This window comes from Euleptes europaea, chromosome 9 (assembly GCF_029931775.1).
Source record: "Euleptes europaea isolate rEulEur1 chromosome 9, rEulEur1.hap1, whole genome shotgun sequence".
NCBI classification, from domain to species: Eukaryota; Metazoa; Chordata; class Lepidosauria; order Squamata; family Sphaerodactylidae; genus Euleptes; species Euleptes europaea.
Window position 1 is genome coordinate 13,361,648 of NC_079320.1, and position 15,570 is coordinate 13,377,217.

The window sequence follows — 15,570 nt, forward strand, 5'->3', positions numbered from 1 at the left end:
AATTGGCTTACCTTGCAAGAGAAGATTTCCTTCCCTTCAAACCCAACTGCCGCATAAAAAAGCATTTTAAGAACAAAAAATGAAGCAATCTGAAAGGGGGGGGGGGAGAAATCCAAGCCTTGTTTTAAAAAAGCCTTTCTTTTGTTCAGAAAGAGCTCCGAGGTAGCAGGAAGCACTTGAATCCCTGCCTCTTTACACACTGCTTTGTGGTTGACTGTGAGAGAAGCCAATCTTCTGTGCTTCCCCTGTTTGGCTATCTGTATGCTGGCTTGAAGAGGGGTTTGGAATAGGGTGGGGCAAAGCTCAACCCGAGAAAGTTGTATGTTTGTTCAGTGATTCCAGAATGAGCCAGGATGAACGGATTAATTCAGGCCAGAAGAGGAATGGGAAAAGCCAAGTTAATTTTGCATTGAAACAGGTTTGAGCTGACAAGGAATGAGGTAGCATGCATACAGAAAAAATTGATCCTGGCTGAAACCGGGAATAAAGGAGGTTAAAGCGACCATGCATAAATGACAAAAGAAGCAAGAGTGATTAGGAGCCTGTAATGGGAAGGACATCACAATTGTTTTATTCTTGGTCATTGCATCTCCCAGCTTCTCCCCTCTGAAGTGAGTGTGAAGTGCCGTCAAGGCGACCCAGTAGGGTTTTCAAGGCAAGAGATGTTCAGAGGAGGTTTGCCATTGCCTGCCTCCTTGTGGGCTGAGAAATTCTGAGAGAACTGTGACTGGCCCAAGGTCACCCAGCAGGCTTCATGTGGAGGAGTGGGGAATCGAACCCAGTTCTCCAGATTAGAGTCCGCCGCTCTTAACCAATGCACCATGCCGGCTCTTCCTCTCTCTTAGGTAAAGGTAGTCCACTGTGCAAGCACCGGGTCATTACTGACTCACAGGGTGATGTCACATTATGACTTTACTAGGAAGACTTTGTTTACTGGGTGGTTTGCCATTGCCTTCCCCAATGCCTTCCCCTTTCGTCTACACTTTACCCCCAGCAAGCTTGCTACTCATTTTACCAACCTTGGAAGGATGAAAGGCTGAGTCAACCTTGAGCCGGCTACCTGATACCGACTTCCATTGAGATCGAACCCATGCTGGCCCCAAATATGAAACCAGTGAATCCCTTTGTCATTATATTGTTTATGCTAAGAACTAACTTTTTTTGTGTGTTTGTGATGGGGAATGCATATTCCTGTTATTTTGGAGCTAGGACAATTTGAAGCCCTCCTTTATTGCTGTGTCCTTTTCACTCTTCATTTGCCTGGCCCTAGAAGTCAGCCTTTGATTTGAGGCTCTGTACACAACAGCTAAGAGCTGGCAGTTTTCTCCTTTCCTCTGTGAGCTAGGGAAGGAAAAATTCTTGGAGGTGGAGAAGATTGCAACTCCTACCTATTGAGGGGGGGGGCGTGGCTCAGTGGCAGAGCATCTTCTTGGCATGCAGAAGGCCCTGGGTTCAATCCCCAGCATCTCCAGTTAAAAGGATCAGATGGTAGATGATGTGAAAGACCTGAGATCCTGGAGAGCCGCTCCCAGTCTTGAGTAGACAAAGCTGTTGCTGATTGACCAATGGTCTGATTCAGTAGAATGCAGCTTTTATGTGTTGACATGAGCTGCGGTATGCAGACTGCATGATGCCAATCTTGATTTCTACCATGTAGCTCCTGTTGGTCTCCTCCTTAATTCTGGGTGGCCAATTCTGTATCCTTGGGCTGCTACAGAGACCTGGTAATGCATTTGGGTGCTACTGTGGGCAGTCTAGCTGGTTGTGTAACTGTGTTGACATTGCCTAGTACAGGTGTGGTGTATGGGCTTCCTGGAATGGGGCTCTTTTGCTTTGATCACCTAGTGGAGGGACCAAGGGATGAACCTGCTTCCTGGAAGATCTTTTCCAAAGGTGAAGTGGTAGCGGTCCTTTGTCTTTTTGAGATGTGCATGAAATCTTTTGTGTCCTTATTGAGATATGCTCATGAGCTAACTCTTTAGCCAGTGTGGTGTAGTGGTTTAGAGCGGTGGACTATAATCTGGAGAACCGGGTTTGATTTCCTGCTGCTCCACATGAGCACATAAACACGTGAACACATGAAGCTGCCTTATACTGAATCAGACCTTTGGTCCATTAGAGTCAGTATTGTCTTCTCAGACTGGCAATGGCTCTCCAGGATCTCAGGCAGAGGTGTTTCACATCACCTACCTGCCTAGTCCCTTTAACTGGAGATGCCGGGGATTGAACCTGGGACCTACTACATGCCAAGCAGATGTTCTACCACTGAGCCACGGCCCCTCCCATGGATGCTAATCTGGTGAACCGGGTTGGTTTTCCCACTCCTACACATGAAGCCAGCTGGGTGACCTTGGGCTAGTCACAGCTATCTTAGAGCTCTCTTTGCCCCACCTGCCTCACAGGGTGTCTGTTGTGGGGAGGGGAAGGGAAGATTATTGTAAGCCGGTTTGATTCTTCCTTAAGTAGTAGAGAAAGTCGGCCTATAAAAACCAATTCTTCTTCACACCAGGCTGTGAGCCATCTTGCTGTCTAAAAGATAACTCAGAAAGGACAATAGAACAATTCATGATCAAATCCATTAAGAACACTAACAGCAGTTAAAGTCACCAATAAAACAGCAGTTGAAAGAGCTGTACAGTAAAACAGTAGGAAGGGGAAGAAAGCCCAGACTTGCCTCTCACTAGGACAGGGTTGTGGCTCTGTGATAGAGCATCTGCTTGGCATGCAGAAGGTCCCAGGTTCAGTCCCCAGCATCTCCAGTTAAAAGGATCAGGTAGTAAGTGCTGTGAAAGGCCTGTACCTGGGACCCTGGAAAGTCAGTGCCAGTGTAGACAATACTGACATTGATGGGCCAAGGGTCCTGTTCAGTATAAGGCAGCTTCGTGTGTTCCAATAAATGGGGGGAAATATCTTCATTTGGGGTCTAAAACACAAAAGTGAGAGCTTCAGGCAAGTTGGTGCAGGAAGGCAGTTTCCCAGATGGGGGTGCCGCAACCACAAAGGCATATTTCTTGCAAAACCTCTGTTGGAGATCTTGGGCCAGTTTATATGGGAGCAGGTATTCCTTCAAATACACAGGGGGACTCGCTTTCAGGTGAAACTGACCGAGCCTTATTATGCCTTGGTTTAACATTTGTTACACATGTAGCAGCCTGAATGTGTGTGTGAAGTGCAGTCAATTTGCTTCTGACTCATGGCGACCCCGTGAATGAAAGTCTTCCAAAATGTCCTATCTTTGACAGCCTTGCTCAGGTCTTGCAAATTGAGGGCTGTGGCTTCCTTTATTGAGTCAATCCATCTTTTGTTGGGTCTTCCTCTTTTCCTGCTGCCCTCAACTTTTCCTAGCATGACTGTCTTTTCCAGTGACTCTTGTCTTCTCATAATGTGACCAAAGTACGACAGCCTCAGTTTAGTCATTTTAACTTCTAGGGTCAGTTCAGGCTTGATTTGATCTAGAACCCACTGATTTTTTGTTGTTTTTTGGCAGTCCACAGTATCCATAACACTTCTCCAACACCACATTTCAAAGGAATCTACTTTCTTCCTATCTGCTTTCTTCAATGTCCAGCTTTCACACCCATACATAGTAATAGGGAATACGATGGCATAAATTAACTTAATCTTGGTGGCCAGTGACACATCCTTACACTTCAGCAGCCTGAATAGCCCAGACTAACTCAAGTTCAGCAGAGCTTGAAAGCTAAGCAGGGTCAGTACTTGGATGGGAGACCACCAAAGAAGACTGGGGTTGCTATGCAGAGGCAAGCAATGGCACCCCATGTCTGCTCATCTCTTGCCCTGAAAACTCCATAAATCAGGTGTAATTTGATGAAACTTAAATACACAAGAACACAATCAACTGCCTTGTACTGAATCAGACCATTGGTTCATCAAGGTCAGTACTGTAGACTCAGCCTGGCAGCAGCTCTCTCAACTCTCAGACAGAAGTGTCTCGCATCCCCTATCACCTGATTGATACCTGGAAATGCCAGGGATTGAACCTGGGACTTTCTGCATGCCAAGCAGATGCTCTGCCACAGAGCCGCAACCCTGTCGTAGAGAGAGGCGATCAAAGTTTGGTCACATTCTGAGAAGACGAGTCGCTGGAGAAGACAATAACACTAGGAAAAGTGGAAGGCAGCAGGAAAAGATGGATCAACTCTATAAAGCAAGCCATGGCCCTTAGCTGGCAAGACCTGAGCAAGGCTGTTAATGATAGGATGTTTTGGAGGTCGTTAATTCATAGGTGCCATAAGTCGGAAGCGACTTGACGACACTTAACACACACACAGGTGAAATTTAGACAGAGTTGCACATGAACGCATGAAGCTGCCTTATACTGAGTCAGACCCTTGGTCCATCAAAGTCAGTATTGTCTACTCAGACTGGCAGCGGCTCTCCAAGGTCTCAGGCAGGGGTCTTTCACATGACCTACTTGCCTAGTCCCTTTAACTGGAGAGGCTGGGGATTGAACCTGGGACCTTCTGAATGCCAAGCGGATTCTCTAACGTTGAGCTACAGCCCCTTCCCAGTTGCAGTTGGGGTGATAGTTGTATGACTTTCTCTCCCCCCCCCCGCCCCCGAACAATCTAAGGAATGCACCATGCATTGAAAGCAGGTATTTTGGAAAGCGTTCTGCTTAACCTTCTTCCTCCCTGAAGGGTGCCAGGATTATTTAATCATGCCATCCCTACCTGCTCTGCAGCCTCAAGGGGTATTACCATGGACCATGTGATTTCTGCTAATCCAAACTTTTGGGGTTGGCGCACACAGACGTCTCTGCTCTGCTTTGGTAACATTCCTACATTAATATATGCTGAGCTGTGCTACTGTTTCTGCTTTGCTAGAGGCAGTTCCTAGGGGAAGGTTCGTGGTTTCTCTTTCCAAGGCGTCGTTCTTTGTTGGGCGTGGGAGGATTGGCTTTGTCGGGCTGCTGCTCTTTTTCTTTGGCTTGCTAAGCATCGGCTGCTTCGGTGGCTCCCTGCCTTGGCAACGTCTAATTCCCCAGCTGGCGGCCAACACAATACCGGGAGGTGGAATGCCTTGGATTGTTTTTAAAAACAAAAACCAGGTTGCTCTGTAGGAAGCGTCAAAGCTACGCTTGGAGTGCATGCGTTCCAAGCCTGACAGCACTTGGTAGGATGTCAATTTTACATCAAATCCAAACCGGGTTTACCCACAAGCAAAGTAAGCTACAGTTTAGGGCCTGTTGCACTTTACTGTGCTGTTATGAAGAAGAAGCATCGGAAATAATAAATAATAAATATAAATAAAAGAAGAAATCCAATGGATTAACAGAAACAATTCTAGCATAACCTTTTGCGTGTCAGAGTTCCCTTCATCAGGTGCATGGAGTATATATCCATTAAGATGATTTGCTTATATATACACAAGAAAAAGATGCCAGCTCTGTTTACTCAGAGTGGGGTGAGGGCACTCCTAAATGATGTTAGGTAGGCAAAATAAGATTAACAAGGAATCCAGTGCAGTAGGAAACGAAATAAGCCAATACAAGGCAGTTGTATGCAGAGGTATAGCTGAACTACTTAACATCCATAAGGGTTGAGTTGTGCAAGATATGTGTTAATATTGGGGGGATAATCTTGAACTTATTAATGAATTCTAACAACAATTTCACATTGGATTCTCCCTTTGAAGTTTTTTAAAGTATATGAACAATGCTTTTAAGATCAGAAACTTTCTCCTGTGATCATCTAGATCACTGTGATTTGGGGAGGATATGCAATGTTATGCACATATCTTCTTAAAAGAGGACCTCATCTGCTCCCCCCCCCAATTTTTTCTGAACAGTGGGCCACACGGAGAATTCAGAGAGAAATAAGAGAGCAGCGGACAGAAGCAATGAAAACTCCTAATTCAAATGGTAAGTTGGTTTCTTAAAACTGGGAATTTGTCCCCAACACTGACTTAAAATCTTAAACTATTGTCGGGCAGTGGGAAGAGGAGTTTGAGGGCCAAAAGGAGATCCATGGTTAACCCAAGAGCCATACCCTTTATTCACAGATGCCCCAGACATTGATTTGATAGGTGAGAGAAAGCATTCAACTCTTTCGTCCTCCTTTTGGAAAATTCCTCCAAAGCTGCATTTAGCAGTGGAGGTTGTGGGGAGGAGAGGTTTACTGCTTTAGGCATTTGTACCTGTCTCCTCTCTCACGCAGATCAGCTTTTACAAATCTGCAGAAAATCCTAAGTGCAGATGTTTCACATCATGCCTGCTTTGGCCCTGGGAGCAGAAGACAGTGAGGGTTTGTTCAGGAATGAAAAATAAGTTCCATAAAAGGAGGCCTGGTTGTGGTTCTGGAATTTAACAAGGCAGTTGAACGTTGCTGCAGTTTTTCGGCCTTGTAACTTTGCAAAACTACAAATTGTTTAGAACAATTGTTCATAGTTTTTCTGCATGCACAAATGTTCCACTTTTTTTTTGGGGGGGGGGGGGGAAGCATATGGCTCAAAAGAATCCAATTTGGATTCTCTGCCTGGTCACCTTTCCTGGAGGTGATTCTTGCTGTCCATAGGTAACTGGCAGAATTAGTATTGACATATTTGTGTGAACTCATTTTGGGTTACCATGAAGTGCCAAAACTAAAGACGTGTGTTGTACAGACGTGGCTGCATTCTTGATAAAGCTGGATCCAAGCAATTTTTCTGATGAGAAAAGGAGGTGCCCCCCCTTTGGTCACCAAAAAGTCTATCCCAGAGATAATGGGACATACATGGACAAAAAGCCATGTGGGTGGGAACTGTAATAAGGAGGTGAGTTGGATAAGGTTGAGTGAAGAAGCTGGATCCAAACAGGGTTGCCAACTTGGCATTGGGAATTACCTGGAGATTTTGAGGGTGGAGCCTGCAGAAGGAGGGGTGGGATTTCAGTGGGGTATATTGCCATAGAGTCTACTCTCTGAAGCAGCCATTTTCTCCTGGGGAACTGATTTCTGTAGCCGGGAGATCAGTTCTAATTTTGGGAGATCTCCAGGCCCCACCTGGACATTGGCAACAATAGATCCAACCAGTGGCATTCCAGGAATGGTGAGTGTCACCCAGAATCTCCCTTCTAGTGACTAGCTTGTGTGTCTGCTCCTTCTGATTGGATTCCCAATAGGGCTGCAAGCTTTAATCGGCTTAATGAGTAGATGGATCAACAAAAGGTTTAGTTAATTAATTGTGGAAGGCAAACTTTAATGGGTGTTAGTTCAGATTTTTTCTCTTTTATGTGTGTTTATATTCTACACATTTGTTTACTTTGGTTGAAATGCAATCCTGTGACAGGGATTTGTGGGGGCCCGAAGGAGAATATTAATTACACGGGCTTTTGGCTAGGCACAAACTTATTTAATCAGCCCATTGGCTGAAAAGTAGATTACTCAATTAATTCTTGATATTTTGTTGGTGTCCTTAGTTGCAACACCGTTTTCTCCCTGGTTCCTTGGGGACTTTGTCATCTCCTCTTGTGAGGAAGGACAAATGCTTAATGCAATTTCCTTTTACCCCAGTTGTGAAATGATGATTTCACCTTTGCTGTGGTTGGAATATTTGCAATATGACGGGGCTGCTGGATGTGGTTGACTGGGGCCAGGGTGGGAGGAGAGAGAAGAAGGATGTAGTTCTCACTTTGGTTGTTTATGCATGGGTACTTTCACTCATGTTTGCCCCTGGTCTGTCTCGGTTGTTCCTTGGAGTTATGCATGAATTTTCCCTCCATTAGAGATGACCTCGCTGCCAGCCCTCACAAATCCCGGGACTTCCTGTTCCTCTATTAACCCAATTTTCCCTCTCCCCTGAGCAAACTCGGGTGGAATCCTCGTGCATAAAGCAAAGTGCAGGACACCCAAGCTTGGTTTCTCTCACAGCTAATTACAAAGCAGCATGTAATGGGGAGGGGATTCAAATGCTTCCTGTGTCCTTGGAGCTCTTTCTGAGCAGAATAAAAGCTTTTTAAAACCGAGGCTTGGATTTCTCCTCCCCCTTTTCAGATTCCTCCATCTTTTGTTTTTTGTTCTTAAAATGCTTTTTTATGCAGCAATTGGGTTTGGGGTGGGATTTTCTCTCATAGTAAGCTCTACAAAGTACGCCAATTACAAAGCAGCATTTAAAGGGGCGCGGACTTGATTTGAGCTTGGAGGCTGCTGGTGCATAGATTCCCAACAGGAATCTGTTGTTTCTTGTTTGTGTGAAAAGGCATTGTGTTTTAGGATCTTCTCCTGTCGAGGGCTTAACAAAGAAAGGGAGGCAATTGTCCCAGAGTCTCTTCATCCCCTGTGGCCTAGGATTTTCACTTCCCCTGCGCCGTGCTCTGGCTTTCACTGTGAATGTGACCCGAGCGACTTAATGCCACAGCCGTGTCTCCAGTAAGCACTGTGTCGCATTAAATGCCAGCCTGCGCCTGCATAATTCATCCGGGCCGGGTTCTGTGACACTGCTTTCTTCCTCTACCAGCTGTTGGCTTGAAGGATTGTATTGTTCTTTGAAACCGTTGGACTGGCATTACTGGGGAGATGGGGCTTGTATTACATCAGGGAACCTAGAGCTTTCTCTAGGATTGCCTCCTCTCCCTTCAAGCAGGGCTCAAGTGTCTTAGCAGTTAAAGGGCAGACCAAAATCCAATTTGCACAGTGCTTCCTGGCAGGGACAGGAAAGGCCTGTGTAATAGTGAGCAGTATACGATCGAGTAACTAGAACAAGGAACAGAACAGTGGAATTTCCAGTGTGGCAGGTGAAGGTATAGACAGGTCGGTGCCGCTCAAGCTGGCTGCTTGCCCTGGGGTCAGTGACATGGCTGCCTTAATCTAGAAATGGCATGCTTATCCGAGGGCTTTGCTTTGCTATCTCAGCGGCCCCGTTGCCTCCAGGGTGTAAAAGAATAACATTGGGCAATGTGGCTTGGTAATGAACAATTTCACACTTTCATCTGGGCTTCCCCAGCGTGGACAAAGCCCAGATGTTGACTGCTCTGTTTTTAAGATCTCTGTGGAAATCAAGATCCGGCCTGTTGGCTCGAGGCACTAGATCGCTAGGTGAATGCTTGGTCTAGTAGGGCTCAGCTTTTCCCAAAGAGGACCCCCCAACAATGGGTCTGAGAAGGGAGGCGCTGTGGTAGCAGAGGCAGGGAAGAGTCAGAGGCTGCGGGGGAAGAGGCAGTGTGTCTTCTCCTAGGGCAGGGATGAATGTGAGAGGGTTTCCTCAAGGACCCAGAATCAGTGGCAGATCTACTATGGAACTGATGAAGGTTAAGCTTCAGGGCCCCTAATCTGGGAGGGGCCCTGAAGCAACTTTTTTTTTTAAATGAGTGAATTTTTCAACAAAATCAATGGAGTATTTTTAAAGTATTTGGTGTTAAATTAAGGCTATTTTAGTGATAGAATCATAAGCCAGTGGGTTGAAGTACTTAATATTGACCTTAGAATATGCTCTAATACCCATTTCATATGGTCTCCAAACGTCAAAAAAAGGTCAAATTTCAAATTTTTCTTGGGGGCTTGCAGGGCCTGAACCCCCAGATGTATGTGCTGGCTGAGCTCACCAGAATCTATTCATAGCCTACATGTTGGCAGCTGGATCCTTGAATCCTTTGTTGGTGCACTGCTTAGAAGTTCTATAGCTCAGCCCTTAGGCTGGAGCCAATCAGAACCATAAAAAGACACCTGAATTCTCAATTTAGGCTGCACTCGTCTCACATGTGCATTTTAACACCAAAAATCAGATTTTCACCTCTTCATCCATACAAGCCCCCTCTGATGATCTTCTACCTCTATTAGAGAATGAACCAACCAATACATCTGCCATAGAACAACCCCACTGAAGGAGATAACAGCGATTACCCAGACCTCATTGCTGGTTGTGAAAGGGCCCCCATAACAGGTCAAGCATCAGGGTCCCAAAAATGTAGGTCCACCACCACTCAGAGTTGGAGGGCAGACTGCATGGCCTTCTTCAGGAACAATTCTTGCTAACCTCTCGAGGCCTAGTTCTGACTGAAGTGGTAAATCAGACCGTGGGGTGTCCCACATTCACACTGCAGATCGATTGAATGCTCTTTCCCATGTGCTCTCCTCCCCTCTCACCACAGATATGTAGAAAACTAGATATTGGGAAGGCCAGTTGGAACCCTTCTACCTGACACGTAGTCTTCTGTATAGGGAATTTTGTTTTGTACACTGAAGCATTTGGCGGTTTAGCCTCTCCTGAAAACTTGAAGGTCAGGTACAAGTTTGCCACTTGTGTGAGAACTAAATCAGAGTATTGGATCAGGGAGACCTGGATTAAAATCCCTGCTTCTCTGGACGATCTTGGTCCTATTGTTTCCTCTACTTGCCTTGCAGGATAGTTGTGAAAATGAAATTGGGAATTTCCCCCCTAGTATCCATGAAGGAGAAGGCAAATGATAGTGGAATGGGTTGCATTGTGTTCTGAACAAACTGATGTGATTCAGTGCATTTATAGAAATTAGCTGACCAGGATGAGAATGTCCTTTTTGGGGACAGTTTGTTTCCTTCCCTGGAGAAGGATGTTGTCTGAAACAGGAACATTCCTGTATGAAACAGGAAAATCCAGTTGCAAACGATTGCTAATGTGCATTGAAAGAGCATTAATGAATGCATGTGAAAGCAGTCAGTATTTACATACCACTTTTCTGATGAGTATGCAAAGCTGCTTCCAATGATACAATAAAACACAAACATGAAAACGTACAACACAACAGCAAAAAGGTTTAAGGCAAGCGATACAAGAGCAAGTCAGGTTCCAAATGCCCTTTGGAACAATTTCCTCTGATATTTTCTCCCACAAAACTCACTGGTGATCCACTCTCTTCTCTAGGCAGCACATTGTAAAGGGCTGAGGCTGCCACAGAAAAAGCCCAAGTATGGGGCTGAGTCTTCCTCATTGGGACTGCAAGTGAACCCTGTTGAGATAAGCACAACTCCTGGGGAAAGGAACCCTTATGTGCCAAAAAATGCAATATCCCATTTAGCAGCCTTGTAGTACAGTGCAGTGCTCTGCAGCCCATCTCCTGGCCATGTGAACGACACCTTTACAACCACTTTTTTTTTTACTTGCTGCCTTTTGGAAGGATTTGTTGCCTGTGTGCATGCAAAGAGAACAAGGGTGCCCTGCCTTCTCTGCCTCTGCATGCCCAGTGATCAACATCAGGGAAAGGGCACTCAATGGTAGAAGATTCCCTGGTGGCTCTGACCTTTGTTCTGTTCCTCACTAGGGTGCCTCTCCTTGGCTGTTTATGCTTGGTAATTAGCAGCGCGTTCCAGGCTGAAGCGCCCTGCATATTCTTCATGCTGAACCTTCATTCCAGCCTTCACTGCGAAGCCAGCGCATAACTGCTTGGCATTTCTTAAGAGCCCCTTTAATGCGACCTTTTGTATTTGCTCTGCCCCCACACTGAAGCATTTACTGAAGTAACCATGAAAAATCATAGCCGCTGCTTAGCTATGGAAACAACCATTGCTAACGGCTATGTAAACGAAGGAGCAGGCGAATGGGGGGTTGAGTATGTTTGACTTTCTCCCCTTGCATCGGGACCATGAATAGTAATTTTAAAGGGCAGATTTAAAAAAGCAGCTTTGAGCGAGCATCAAAATTGACCCTGCATAAATGGCCCTTGTATTTGGACTTGGTGTTTCCAGGGTCCAACCCTCTTGCTGTCCATGGTCCTGACCTTGATGGTAGAGAGGGCTTCAGAATGGTGGCATCCGAATGGAACCATTTGCCTTTGAAAGTTACAAGGGCCACTCATGTGGCTTGGGGAGGGGCCGCGGCTCAGTGGTAGAGCATCTGCTTGGAATGCAGAAGGTCCCAGGTTCAATCCCTGGCATCTCTTGTTGGAAAGACCAGGTAGGAGGTAATGTGAAAGACCTCAGCCTGAGACCCTGGAGAGCTGTTGCCATTCTGCGTAGGCAGTACTCTGTGATAGACTAGTGGTCTGATTCAGTATAAGGCAGCTTCATGGGTCCATGTGTGTCAACTCTGGCTCCCTTCTATGTCATGTGACTTCCTGACACATGCATGTTGCTTCGTGGGTTTGGAAAGGATGAAGACCACTGGGTGAGTAGATATGCTGCAATGCCTGGTGAGCAGTACATGATGCGATCACCCCACAAGCAAGGCACCCACCCTTCTCTACCAAAGCTGGCAATTGGTTAATTAACAGCAAGTGCATGGTACACAATGTCCTTACAGGGCAAATATGTCCCATTGATTCATGATGATGAGTCGATCTATGTGTAGAATATAATGCCCCCCCCCGAAAAAAATTATTAATCTGAATCAAGTGCTTGGTCCATCAAGGTCAGTATTGTGTACTCAGACTGGCAGTGGCTCTCTGGGGTCTCAGGTATTTCACTTCATTCTGATGCCATTCCTCCAAGGAGAGTATATGTTGCTAACTGTCTTTCTTTAATACTGAGCATAAATTAAACATGAAAATAGTACTAGGCATTCCTTCGAAGCTGCACATGGGACTGCTGCTTTACTTCTGCCTGGCTTAAATATCTCCTTGTGGCTTTCTATAAATATATAATGTCTTGCTCTGCAGTTATCATACAGAGAGATCACACCACAATGGAGGAGGCGATCGTGGGCCTGCGCCGAGGGGACTTCGAACTCTCCGACGCTTTTTATTACTGCAAAAAGGGCGTCGAGGTGATTGTGGAAGACGAGGTCACCCAGCGGTTCACATCGGAGGAGCTGGTGTCCTGGAACCTCCTCACTAGGACCAACGTCCACTTCCACTACATCAGTTTACGGCTGACCGTGGTGTGGGTTATTGGGGTCTTTGTGAGGTATTGCCTCCTGCTCCCTCTTCGGTGAGTCTCACTCAAAATTGCATGGATGTGTATAGTGTAGAAGCTAGTTGTTGGGGTGGTTCAGTTATTGGAAGCCTAGAAATGGCTGATGGCACATGATTGGAAGGCCTCTATGTGTGACTCGCTCGGTTCCAGTGACCCCTTCCACACCCCCAAAATGACCAATGAGATATTGAAATTGGATCATGTGCATGTGTGCAAACAGCATGGTATAGTGGTTAAGAGCGGTGGTTTGGAGCGGCGGACTCTGATCGGAAGAACTGGGTTTGATTCCCCACTCCTCCACATGAGCGGCGGAGGCTAATCTGGTGAACTGGATTTGTTTGCCCACTCCTACATCTGAAGCCAACTGAGTGACCTTGGGCTAGTCACAGCTCTTTTGGAGCTCTCTCAGTTCTAAGAGATCCAAGCCAGAACATGTACTTTCTAGGGGTGAATGTAAAGTTGAAAACATGTCTGCAGTGTTATGATTTCTAAAGCATTGCTCACTACTTGTGAGTCATTGATTTGAGGATGCGCTCATTTCTAATTAGCAGTTCACTGCCTGATAAGATTAAGGCATCAGATAGGGGAAAGTAGGGTGCAATCCGTATTGAAGGCAGTAGCAGAACCGCCATTGATTAGAAAGGAGCAGGGCCAAGTATAGGCGTAAGATACTGTACATGACTCCTTTTTAACTGGCGAAGGGCAAAAAGGTTGTGTCCTGCAAACTGATTGAGCTTCTTTGTTCCATCTGAGCAGAGCATGGCAAAGCTTAGCTAAATACAAGGGCAAATTTGGCATCTTTCATTCAACAGAGCTCAGTATAAGCCTACTTGAGTCTAAGGTGGACAGTGAAGACCAGAACTGTTATCCCCAGAAAGCCCATTTCTTCTGAGCAAAAACTTGCAGGACAGCTTCTCAAACTGCAGCCTACTTGAAGATGCTCCCGTTGGGATCTCCTGGTCACCCATCAATAATTCATCTTGGTTTTTCTCTTTCATTTTTTCCCCTCAGTGTCACCTTGGCAAGCATTGGGATCCTTTCCATGATTGGGGCTACCACCCTTGTGGGGAAGCTGCCAAATAGTGAGTAAGTAGATCTCCTTCGCACTATTCGGCTCCTTCTGGGAAAAGAAAGTTTACCAAATAGGAGAATGAAGATTTGACTCTGCCTTACACAAACCTCATGCATCAGCGATGGTATCTCAGAGATGTGACGTACTCCAGGAAGGTGTATCCACTTGGCCAAGCGAGCTCTTTTTCTAGAATGCTGTCATGTGCAGTGGAATGCACAACATCATGGTGGGTGGGGGCATTTGTAAGTGAGTTGGAGAGTCAGCGTGGTGCAGTGGTTAGAGCGTTGGACTAGGATCTGAGAAACCCAGGTTTGAATCCCCACCCTGCCATGGAAGCTTGTCAGGTGGTCTTGAACCAGTTGCGCACTCTCAGCCTAACTAATCTCACAGGGTGGTTGTGAAGATAAAATGAAAGACAGCAATGGAATCTCCTTTAGCTCCCAGCATGGTGTAGTGGTTAAGAGCGGTGGTTTGGAGCAGCGGACTCTAATCTGGAGAACTGGGTTTGATTTTCCACCCCTACACATGAAGCCAGCTCGGTGACCTTGGGCTCTCTCAGCCCCACGCACCTCACAGGGTGTCTGTTGTGGGGAGGGGGAAGGAAGGTGATTGTTAGCCGGTTTGATTCTCCCTTAAGTGGTAGAGAAAGTTGGCATATAAAAACCAACTCTTCGTCTTCTTCATTGTGGAGAAAAGAAGGATATAAATAAATAGGAAATGATGGAAAGTAGGAAGAGACAAGAGAGGGGACTTGCAGGGGAGAGGATGTCGATTTCCCTCTGGCTCTACATCCATCCCTTTTTTGTCAGCTCTACTTTTCTTCCCCACGGGCTCCTGTTCCACAACCTCCCATTTCTTCTCATGTTGACTGCCGTTGCAATGTCAGGTGCCATTTTGAATTGTGGGAGGTCATACATGCAAACAGACGTAGGTATTTGATGCTGTAAATAAAACGTGTTTCTCTTTTTAAAGAAGATTTTGTCTGGGTGGGGCTGCTTCCACACGTAATTGAATAGTGTGGTATTATCCCATTCCCTTCTAGTAGTCATAAGAACATAAGAAAGGCCCTGCTGGATCAGACCAAGCCCCATCAAGCCCAGCAGCCTGGTCACACAGTGGCCAACCAGGGGCCTCTAGGAAGCCCACAAAAAAAGACTACTGCAGCAGCATTATCCTGCCTGTTTTCCAAAGCAGCTAATACAATAGTCATGTTCCTCTGATCCTGGAGAGAATAGGTATGCATCGTGACTAGTAGCCATTTTGACTAGTAGCCATGAATAGCCCTCGCCTCCATGCACATGCCCACTCCCCTCTTAAAGCCTTCCAAGTTGGCAGCCATCACCACATCCTGGGGCAGGGAGTTCCACAGTTTAATGCGTCCACAACTGGATTTTTTCAGTGTGGATAGGGCATTCCGGGAAGTGAATCCCAGCGCCAACAACGTGTGGATGCGTCCGAGGCAGTGGAGTAAAGCACAGCTATTTTCTTACAGACTTGTAAGATCTTACAGGCTGTTACAAAGTCACCCCGAGTTAGTTTTTCAGGTTACACAGTGGCTCACTGCATGCGTCATAATAGCAGCTGCCTTTTGGTCCACAGGTCACACACGGACACTGTACAACAGCAGCTGTTTACCTTGTTTAGCCCTGTTGATATGTGCAGACTCCGTGGCTTGCATTC

At 46.1% G+C, this 15,570-nt stretch overlaps 1 protein-coding gene across 1 annotated transcript in view; it reads left to right on the forward strand.

The window, feature by feature from the left end:
* GPAT3 (glycerol-3-phosphate acyltransferase 3) overlaps window positions 1-15,570 on the forward strand; it is a 38,230-nt gene that overhangs the window by 9,071 nt on the left and 13,589 nt on the right. The window contains exons 2-4 of the mRNA XM_056855257.1: window positions 5,812-5,884; window positions 12,563-12,833; window positions 13,830-13,904. Of these exons, the coding sequence (XP_056711235.1) occupies window positions 5,812-5,884; window positions 12,563-12,833; window positions 13,830-13,904 (419 nt within the window). The remainder of the gene's footprint in view (window positions 1-5,811; window positions 5,885-12,562; window positions 12,834-13,829; window positions 13,905-15,570) is intronic.